Source organism: Passer montanus, unplaced genomic scaffold (assembly GCF_014805655.1).
Source record: "Passer montanus isolate IOZ18808 unplaced genomic scaffold, ASM1480565v1 scaffold117, whole genome shotgun sequence".
Lineage (NCBI taxonomy): Eukaryota > Metazoa > Chordata > Aves > Passeriformes > Passeridae > Passer > Passer montanus.
Window position 1 is genome coordinate 879983 of NW_024358389.1, and position 10284 is coordinate 890266.

Consider the following 10284-nt stretch of genomic DNA (forward strand, 5'->3'; position numbering starts at 1 on the left):
AGGAGCATAAAGATGCCCTTTGTAAGAGAAAAAGCTTCAAGTGGAATATGACAAAAAGCATGAATAGACCAAAGGCAAAAATGACGATTGTGGAAGTTGGCTCAGGTTTTCTGAGTGATGAAAATGGTCGGGAATGCAAAAAAAAAAAAAAAAAAAAAAAAAGGAAAAAAAAAAGTGTGGCAACGCCTCCTGGCCGGGCTATAAAGAGCGAGGCAGGGGAGCGAGCACTCGCTGCTGCTGCTGCTGCTGCTGCTGCGCTGCCGAGGCTCCTGTGTCCGCACCTCCAGCCCCAGCATGAGCACCACGGTCAGGCAATTCTCCTCCTCCACGTCCCTGAAGGGGCTCGGCAGCCTGGGGGGAGGCTCCAGCAGGCTCTCCTCCGTGCGGGCCGGCCCAGGAGGGTACCGGGCCCCCAGCGTGCACGGCGGCTCCGGCAGCTACTCCGTCTGCTCGCGCGTGGTCTCGGGGCTCGGCAGCGGCTTCGGGGGCAGCTACTGCAGCAGCGCAGGAGGGGGCTTCGGGGCCGGCTTCGGGGCCGGCTTCGGAGGAGGTTTTGGGGGTTTTGGAGGCGGCGATGGCATCCTGCCGGCCGGGGAGAAGGAGACCATGCAGAACCTCAACGACCGCCTGGTCAACTACCTGGACAAGGTGCGAGCCATGGAGGAGGCCAACACGGACCTGGAGGTGAAGATCAGGGAGTGGTACAAGAAGCAGGGACCTGGTCCCGAGCGTGACTACAGCCCCTACTACAGGACCATCGAGGAGCTCAGGAACAAGGTAGGATGCTGGGATTAACGTGACATCTTCATCACAGTCACTTGTGAAGAGATGACCTTGTTGGTAACATCTGGAGAGGAGAGGCTTATCAAATAGCAGGTAATTAGTCTGAGATGAAAACCAGAGCTTTGGAATAACAGTCAGAATGAACAGCAGATCACCAGGCACCAGAATGGGTTTTCTCTTGACTGTTCTGGTGCAGGGACAAAGATGGGGCAGGAAAGGAGGCAGATAGATTCAGGTTACCTGATGATGTCTGCTGCCACACTGTCACCTCCTGCCTTCCTTCTTAACACTTGTGCCCCATAGCTGCTCCCTGTCAGGCTCCTGATAGAACTCTCAGCAGGCAGGAACTTGTTATCTCCTGGCCCTGCTCAGTGCTGAGTGATATGCAGATGGAGATGAATAGTCATTCTCACAAATATCCTACAAATCCGACTTTTCCCCCCCTATCCTTTGAGGAGGCTAAAGGTAGAGGTTATGGGATGGTTCTTCTTTGGGAGTTGCAGTCACAGAGTCCAATCCAGGTTTGGAACACACTGGGCTCTGGTAGGTGCTGAAATCAGGTGTGTTCCCTGCTGTAAAATGCAGCAGATGAAGTCATGGCCAAGGTAATTTCTTTATTCTTAGCAGCTCCCTGGATGATTTTAAACAAAAGTCCTTCAGCCAAAACACCAGAGCCTGCCCATCCCTCCCTGGCCTGCCATTGCTTGCCCACCTCAGCCCTTATCACTCATCCCCAGTGAGCTCAGGTTCGCTGAGGGAATGAGGTGTGGGTGGTTGGGCAATGTCATACCTGGTCTGTAAGAATAAATTCCTGGGAAATGGGGCAGGGTCAGCCCCTGGGGGGAACTCACATTCCTAACATTTCTTGGGCTTCACCCTGGGGGAAAGGACTTGCCTTGATGCAGGAAGTTCCTCAGCAGATTCCAGCATGTTGGTGAAACGTCTGGAGGCAGGAGCTGTCTCTGGGTTTGAGTGATGAAGTGCTGGGTTTCACAGAAACCTGTGCCTGATCCAGGGGAAGGCAGATCCTTCCCTCCCTCTCCCTCTCAGCTGGGAAATGACCACATCAATATTCCTGCATTATTCCTTGGATATCCCCTGAAGCAGGAGAATTTACAGCTCTTCATTAGCTCGTGGCTACAGAAATTCCTGCTCACTAAATGGCCAATCATTTTCATAATGTCAGAGCAAATACTTGCACCTCAGGTGAAATTATGAAAGCCAAATGAGGTAGGCACAAGGCACTCCTTCCTTCCTCAACCCTTTTTTCCTTCTTAGCTGGGCTGCTGCCATTCCAAAGGCTGGAGTGCTGCCAGGGCTCAGCCTGGTGTGAGCAGCTGGAGGTGCCAGCTGGGCAGGGTGGCATGCCCAGGGCAGTGTTCCCAGGGGACCGAGCCTGTGCTGCTGGGAGATGGAAATGAACACCTATCTCCCTCTTTGCAGAGCCCACATGGAAGTCCAGCCCCATGGCCCAGGGCTGGTTGAGTCCTTTTCTGGATGGGATCACTCAGAGTGTTTGAAATCACTTTTTAACTCTTTCACTTATCCCCATCAGATTCTTTCTGCAACTGTTGAAAATGCCAACATCGTGCTGCAGATCGACAATGCCAGGCTGGCAGCAGACGACTTCCGAACCAAGTGAGTCCAACACCTCCAAGAGCTTTTGTGAAAAAGGGGGAAAGGCAGGCTGTTCAAGGTGCTTTTTACCTGCACCTGGGGTTGCTCCACTGGAGTGGGACATTTGGGAATAGTTCATCTCTTCCTGGGCACAGCACTGCTGTTTCTGCACTGTGAGACCTGTGCATGCACATTGAATTAAAGATTCTTGGCAAAAATACACTGAGCTGGGGAAGGGAAAGACAAGAAAAATGCTGTATCAGGTGGGTATATGCAACTGTGTGTGTGTCCCCAGGTTTGAGTCGGAGCAGGCCCTGCGCATGAGCGTGGAGGCCGACATCAACGGCCTGCGCCGCGTCCTGGACGAGCTGACCCTGTCCAGAGCCGACCTGGAGATGCAGATTGAGAACCTGAAGGAGGAGCTGGCTTACCTGAAGAAGAACCACGAGGAGGTGAGCACAGAGCTGGGCTCAAATTGGGATTTATAAACATTCCTCGTCCACCAGGAAAACAGCCAGGCCAAACACACAGGAGTCTCTGGAATTAGGAATGTCAGGACACACTTGAGCAGGAAGGGAGAGAGAAGTAATCCCTTCAGGCAGGACCTCCAGGAAGTCTGTGGGGCTGCTGTGCTGGGTGCAAATAAGAAATTTCTCGCCATGGGAAGATGCCATGTCACTCTGACGTGTGTTTTGTCTTTTTTGTGTCAGGAAATGACGGCCCTGCGCGGGCAGGTGGGTGGGGAGATCAGCGTGGAGATGGACGCTGCTCCTGGCATCGACCTGACCAAGATCCTGGCGGAGATGCGGGAGCAGTACGAGAGCCTGGCGGAGAAGAACCGCAGGGACGCCGAGCAGTGGTTCTTCAGCAAGGTGAGCAGCTGCTGCTGAGCACGGGGCCGGGGCCGTGGCTGCTGCCAGGGCTCTGAGGGCACGGCTTTGCCTCTCTGCAGACGGAAGAGCTGAACCGGGAGGTGGCCATCAACACGGAGCAGCTGCAGAGCGGCAAGACGGAGATCACGGAGCTGCGGCGCACGATCCAGAGCCTGGAGATCGACCTGCAGTCCCAGCTCAGCACGGTGCGAGGGCTGGCAGGGCTGGGATGAGGGCTGTGCCCACCTGGGCCGCCCCCCGAGCCCATGCCGTGGGCTGATCCCGTTTCTGTGCCCCAGAAAGCGGCGCTGGAGGGCACCCTGGCCGACACCGAGGCGCGCTACGGCACCCAGCTGGGCCAGCTGCAGATGCTGATCACGGGCGTGGAGGAGCAGCTGGCCGAGCTGCGCTGCGACATGGAGCGCCAGAACCACGAGTACAGGGTCCTGCTGGACGTCAAGTGCCGCCTGGAGCAGGAGATCGCCACGTACCGCCGGCTGCTGGAGGGAGAGGACGCCCAGTGAGTGAGGGGCTTCGCTGGGAGGGGATGGGTCATAGACACAAAGTGCCCAGGGTGTCAGTCCAGTCATAGCTTTCAGGGCTGCTTTCTTTGTTCACACCAGCTGTGATGCCCAGTGCTCTGTCACTGGTGTCTGGATGTGGTGGGATGTTGCTGTGGTTCCTCCATCCCTCAGGAGAGGCCGAGTGGAGCAACACTTTTATCTCCATGAACCTTCTCTGTTTTTCTCCTGTCTGAACACAGAGTCTCTGCAGCAGCAACAAGCAATGTTTGTCCCTAACATCTCTTTGGTTTTGTGCTTCTCTTGTAGCATCTCCTCCCAGTACTCCTCGGCCATGTCCTCACACTCTGGAAGAGACGGTAAGAACCCACCTTTCCACCCAGCCTGGTTCTTTCCCCTTCCCAGTCAAAGCAGGGCTGCTTAAAGCAGCATTTTCCACTCCCTTGTGGAATTTCCACCAGCTCCTGAAGCATGTGCACAATCTGATAATGTTTTAAGAAATTTCTCTCCTTCCTGCTGTGAATAATTGTCGCCCTTTCCTCTGCAGTCACGACATCGTCCCGCCAGGTGCGCACGATCGTCGAGGAGGTGCAGGACGGGAAGGTGGTCTCCTCCCGGGAGCAGGTCGCCCTCACCACTCGCTAGGACAGCCCCTGGCTCAGGAGAGCACCCGGCTGAGCCAAGAAGTGCCTGAGGCCACGCGTGGTCGGCTTGTGTCCCCGAATGCTCTCTTCACCTGCTCTTCCTCATGTGTTGCTCTCATTCCATGCAGGTGTCTCTGGACACAGTTAATAAAGCTTTTTCTTCTCGCTCGTGCAACTGCAGACTTGTCTGATCATTGACACGTGATCCCTCAAAGCCTCTGGGTTCTGTGTTCGTGCCAGGGAAAGTCCTAAGAAACCACAAGAAACCAGTGAGAGGAGGGGAATGGAGGACATGGGCTCCACCTGGAGGGACAGGGGCTCTGCCTGGGATGAACATAACTGGAGACAGTTTTTTTTCTAATGAACTCAGTGCTTGTAAATACATGGGACTGGCTAAGACATAAACTGTGTAAGTGATACAAAATGAAGGCAGTTATGGAACAATGAGGTTTGAGGTCAGTGTGCCACGCTGGTAATTAAAGCAAACAAAATAAAGCCCAATTCTCTAGCTCTTAGGATCATAAAAAGTCACTTTCTCCTGTAAGCAGAACTTCATTAGCTTCAGCAAGACTGCTGCTGTCAGGTGCTCTCTCTGAGACATGAGCCCAGCATCCAGCTTGGCAAACCTCATCCCTACAGGCCTGCTGTCTTTTGGCTTTTTAAATCACACTATCAGGCACAAAAACTTTTACAGAGCTATACATGCTGCCCCAGGGCTGCACTTGAGGAATTAAAGTAACCATTGCTTAATCTGCATGGGGATGAGCAGCAATAATTTCTATCACTGTCGTGTGTAACAGATCACTGCTAAAACCCTTCCTGAAACACACAAGGTAGAAATGGTGCCTGAGGCTGAGCTGCCGCTCAGGATTAGTGACTCAGCTGGGCAGCAGCAGGTTCTGGCTGTGCCTGCGCCCACTCGCCTGCTGGAGAGCGACCAAGGCAGGGCCAGAGAGGAGAGGAAGTTGTTTTAGAGCCAAAAGCCTGATGGAATCACATTGATTCCACTTCATGCTTTCTAGTCTGTGGTAGCTGGGAGCCCTGTGCATCGGTTTATGTCCATCCCACACCTCAAGGATACGGATCTGGGCTCAGACCAAAGTGAGAGGGAACAGTTTGCATTAAATCATCTCCCTTATAGCAATGGACAAGAGGCTCCTGCAGCTGAGGCTCAGCTCATCCTTTGGGTGATCAGTGGTTCATTCATCCTCCCTGGGTCTCCCCACAGCATTTCAGTCCCATGAGCACTCCCCAGGTGCTCCCTGGCCCCAGCAGGTTTGGAAAGAGCTGCTGATGTCACGCTGGGCATGACAGGGCAGGCACAGGAGATCGAAGAAGTGGGGAACCTGCCAGGTCTTTCCAGAGAAGGGAGTGTGAGATTTTATCATTCTGTATCATCATTCAGCAATTACAGAAAAGGGCAGGAAACGAGACGCAGCAGAGTGCAGAGTTCATGGACTGCGTTGTGCTTCTCCCTTTGCTGGAATGACAGACCTTCCCTGGGGAAAGTCTTCCAGGCCAAGCAAACCAGAGCTATCTCAAAAATGAAAACCAGATAAAGGAAAAATGTACCTGAGCCTTAAGCTGTTTAAGATTCTCTGGAAGTGGGCAAAGCTGCAGGCTGGAAATTCTGAGCAAACTGCTAATGTGCTGCTTTTTTTTTTTTTTGGCATCAGAAGAGAGTTGTTATACTTTAGCTGTAAATGGCTTTTTAAGTCTTGAACCATCTGCAGCATGCCCCAAGTGTATGAACACAGAAAAGCTTTCTGCAAACCACAAATATAACTGATTAAATATAAGTAGGAGGCTAAAAGAAGACGTCAGTCCAAAACTAATTTGCTCTGCTGGCAGCACAGAGAGACGTGGCCCCTTCTGCAGCCAAAAGGGCACAGGGAGAGATGGATCCAGCAGAACACTCAGTCACCTCTGGGATCTGTCACCCCGTGCTGAGATATTTACACCAGTCAGCAGCAGCAGCCTGAGATGAAATCCTGAGGAGAGCTGGGAGAAACAGCTGGGAGAGCTGATGGAAGAGCCTGGTTTGTAATCAGTGGATTCAGTTCCCCTGGGAGGACTTTATCAGGGGATATTCATCAACATATATTTGCATCAATGAAAAAGGCTTTAATTCTGCCTACAGCTCAGTGTAACCCTGTTATCACAGGCAAGGGCAAAGTCCAAGCTCAGCACAAATGATCTCTGTGTGACATTAGAGAGCTCTGAAGAACGAAAGTACCACAGAACTATAAGGTAACTTATTGCTTGTTATTTACCCTTTGCTACACATGTTTGTGTCTGTGAAACAGGGACAAATAGTCTCTCCAAGAGATGGACAAACACTGGTTTTGGAGAGCATTTTACAGATTTGCTGCAAGCTGCGAGTACAAGCAGAAAAGTCTTTTTAGGATTCAGCTGGGAATTACAGAGGCAAGACCTCAGTGAATGATGGTGAAACTTTATGGACAACAAAAATGGAAACTATGAACATCCTTTGAAGGTATTTCATGATGGAGACATAGAGAGAAATCGAAGGGATGTGCCTGTGTCAAGACTGATATAAAACAGCGAGAACACTGACAATGAATAATGCTGAATTAAATGCCATGTTTCCAATCTCTAAAGCCCCATGTGCTCCTCAGACAGTTGTTTTTACAACGCCCTCAAGGAGGAGGATAGTTGTTATTGTTTTTTCCATCCTACAAAGCATGAAATTGAGATTTGGAGGAGCTGAATGATTTGCCTGGAATGACTTGCAAAACTGGGATCAGGCCCTGGAGCACCTGGTGCCACCAGCAAGATGGAGATCAGCCTCAGTACAGCCAATAACAGGCTGACAGAAAGTGGTGTGACAGGTCCATCGCCAGCCAGATAAGCAAATACTTTGTAAATACTTTGTAAATTGAGAACAACAGGATTTTCCGTAGGTTAACATGGAAATTCAGCTGACAGTGAGCAGAGAGGAGCTTGGATGAGCTTCTCCCTGGCCAGACTGGCAGGTGCTGGCAGTGCCTGGCTCCAGCTCCTCTCCTGGCCCTCCTGTGCCTGGGCACCAGCAGGGATTTGGGGTTTGGTGCTGTGTCTGAGTCACTGAGTCCCCAAGGAAGTCCTCTTGGACATGAAATCACATTCAGGGAGTGTTTGCCGTAACGTGAAATGCTGGGTCTCCTTCTTAGGGGCACATTAAACTTCATCTGCATTAGCCTAAGAAACAGTCCTGAGCCTTAAAAGATATCCTGAGACTCCCAAAGGATTTCCCTGCAGGCAAATCTAATCTTTCTCATGTCCATTGCCCTGTTAAGTCTGATAATTCTGCTGTAGAAGACTCTTGGGAATAACTTCAGCATGTCCATCCTCTGCCACCACCCCACTCTCTGTCACACAGCCCAGGACGCCGATGGAAACCTGAAAAATAATCCCTTGCTTTCTATTTTTTACAAAGCTCATTACGTGGGAGCAACACCTTTGCCTGGGGGAGGCTCTTCTGCTCATTTGTTACTCGAAGTAGTAATTTTTCCTGGTCAGACCTGTGCTGCTGTTCCTGAAATGCCCACGGGAGATCCTCATGAGCCGTCATTCCTCTGCTCCCCTGTCATTCCTCTGCTCCCCTGTCATTCCTCTGCTCCTCTTCCTCCCTTGGGGTGCAGCAAGGGGCTTTTTGCAGCAATTGCCTGCGAGGGGCTCCCGAGTCAGCCAAGGACAGCTCATCAGAGCATCCCCCTGGCTGCCTGCAGGGATGTGAGGAGCAAATCTCCGTCTGCAGACTCCAGCCAGGAAGCCAATCAAAGCTAATTCTGGAAAGAGCCTTCCATTAGGCATGGAGATCCCATCATTAGCAGATCTCCTCATCACAAAGTGAAAATGGCTTTAATAAAATGAGGGCTGTGACTGCTGGCAGGGCTCGAGGTTTGTTCTTATGTAAAAGCAAGAGCTGGTTTTAAAGAAAGCTTTGAATTTTTGAAAGGAAAAAAGCTGCCATGAAGAACACACAATTCCAAGAAAATAGTAATAAATTACTGTTCTCCTTTACAAAAGCTGTAGGAATTCTAATCAGCTTTGGTAAAGTCTGAAGGAAAGAGAGAGAGAGAGAGAAAGAAAAGGAGGAAGGAAGGAAGGAAGGAAGGAAGGAAGGAAGGAAGGAAGGAAGGAAGGAAGGATATGGATATCTCTGCTTAGTTTGCAGTAATTAAAAAAACCCTCTACTCATTCTCATTGTGGGTGTTGAAGAAGTCCCACAGGATGGTTTGGGCTGGGAGGGACATTAAAGGACATTAAAAACCATCTCATTCTACCCCCTGCCATGGGCAGGGACACCTCCCACTGGACCAGGTTGCTCCAAGCCCTGTCCAACCTGGCCTTGAAAAATGAAGGACTATATAAATTTCAATTAAATGAAATTAAATGTTTACTCCGCAGTAATTTTATAATTCCTTGGTAGAAAAAAGAGCAGTTGTGACCAGGCTGCAGGTGGGCTGCAGGCAGCCCTGCCTGACCCTGATCCACCTTCCCATCCTGATGATGGCTCTAACAAAGGATGGGCACCCACAGAACCACCCCACAGTTCAGGAGTGCTGGATTTGCAGTGTCAAGATCAAGTTGAGCTTAATGAACTTGCCCAAATGGCAGAAGCAGTATTTGTGAGCCAGGCTGCACCTGACACATTCTTTATGCCACATGTCCAGGTGACCTGGATGCCAAACCCAAAGCTGAACCACACATGGGTGAGAGCCAGCCAATATTAGCATTACTATATTAATGTTATTAATGAAATGAAAGATTCAGATGACAAAACATTTTAATTATTTCCCTTCTTCCTCAATTTAGCATTCCAGAACTAAAAAATTAGTTTAATAAACTTTTTAAGAGATCTTTTCTATTGTTCTTTCTAAATTTAACACCTAGATTGTGTTGGAGAGTTTTCATGGCACCAGTTGGAACTGGATCAGACTTCTGTAGAGTCATGCATCTCCTGAAATTCTCTACATTACTGTTTCAGAAATCTTATGAAACAACCTACGTGGCAGTGAATATTCAGTGGTCTGCATGATTGGTGTCCAGGAAACATCCCTTCATATTTTGGATAAATACTTGACTATTTTGTCTACCCTTGAAAGCAGCAAAACAACCCAGACCTCTTAAGGGGATGTTTTGATGGATGTGGAATAAAGAGAAGGGATAAACCAGCCCTGGTACATTCCAGTGCAATATTCCTCTGTGCTCTCCTGGAGCATTTGAGGTCTAAAGAGCCAGACCAGGGTCCAACATCCACGTGGAAAGGAGCAGACCCTCGCTGCAGGCCCAGGGTGGTCTCCTGGCCCTGCTCCCAGGGGCTGAGGCCAGCTGAGTGAGGGGCCACCCTGGCTGCTGGTCACAAAGGGGTCGAACAGGCTCTGTCAGATAGGGTGCCGTTCCCACAGCTTTCACTTTCCGGGTAGACTCGCCCACGCCGGGGATGGATAATTGCTGTGGTGCTTCATTCCCCGGGCACTCTTGGGTATCGTCGGGTTTTTGTGTCACTGCTGTTGAGTTGTCATCACAAGTCAGACCTGATGATTCAGGAAGTAACATTTTTGATGTAGTTTTGAAACACGCTTCTGTTAACCAAAGCATCTTTCTGTTGTGGGATTTCTGGAGACAAACGCCTTTGGGGAATTATTTCCGGCTGGAAAAAAAAAAAAAAGAAAACACCTCCTAGCCAGGTCACAAGGAGGAAGAATAAACAACCCTGCTCCAGTGGCACGATCCACAGGGACTGGTATAAATAGAGGACCAGGGGACAGAGGCATCCCAGTTGGATCCTGCAGCGACCTGAGCACTTGCCTTGGGCTCTGCTGGCTCCGCACCCACACC

At 50.5% G+C, this 10284-nt stretch overlaps 1 protein-coding gene across 1 annotated transcript; it reads left to right on the forward strand.

Moving 5' to 3' along the window:
- Positions 1-246: 246 nt before the first annotated feature.
- Positions 247-4726, forward strand: LOC120496663 (keratin, type I cytoskeletal 14). Its single transcript, XM_039697322.1, has 8 exons — positions 247-777; positions 2339-2421; positions 2696-2852; positions 3111-3272; positions 3353-3478; positions 3572-3792; positions 4103-4152; positions 4341-4726. Exons 1-8 carry the CDS (start codon positions 295-297, stop codon positions 4436-4438), a joined length of 1380 nt encoding a protein of 459 aa, XP_039553256.1. The 5' UTR covers positions 247-294; the 3' UTR covers positions 4439-4726.
- The last annotated feature ends 5558 nt before the right edge of the window (positions 4727-10284 follow it).

Bases quoted from the DNA above. Each gene is read 5' to 3' on its own strand.
- LOC120496663 (XM_039697322.1), top strand. From the start codon at position 295: ATGAGCACCACGGTCAGGCAATTCTCCTCCTCCACGTCCCTGAAGGGG. The intron at 778-2,338 runs GTAGGATGCTGG...TATCCCCATCAG, and splicing joins TCGAGGAGCTCAGGAACAAG to ATTCTTTCTGCAACTGTTGA. The intron at 3,479-3,571 runs GTGCGAGGGCTG...TCTGTGCCCCAG, and splicing joins TGCAGTCCCAGCTCAGCACG to AAAGCGGCGCTGGAGGGCAC.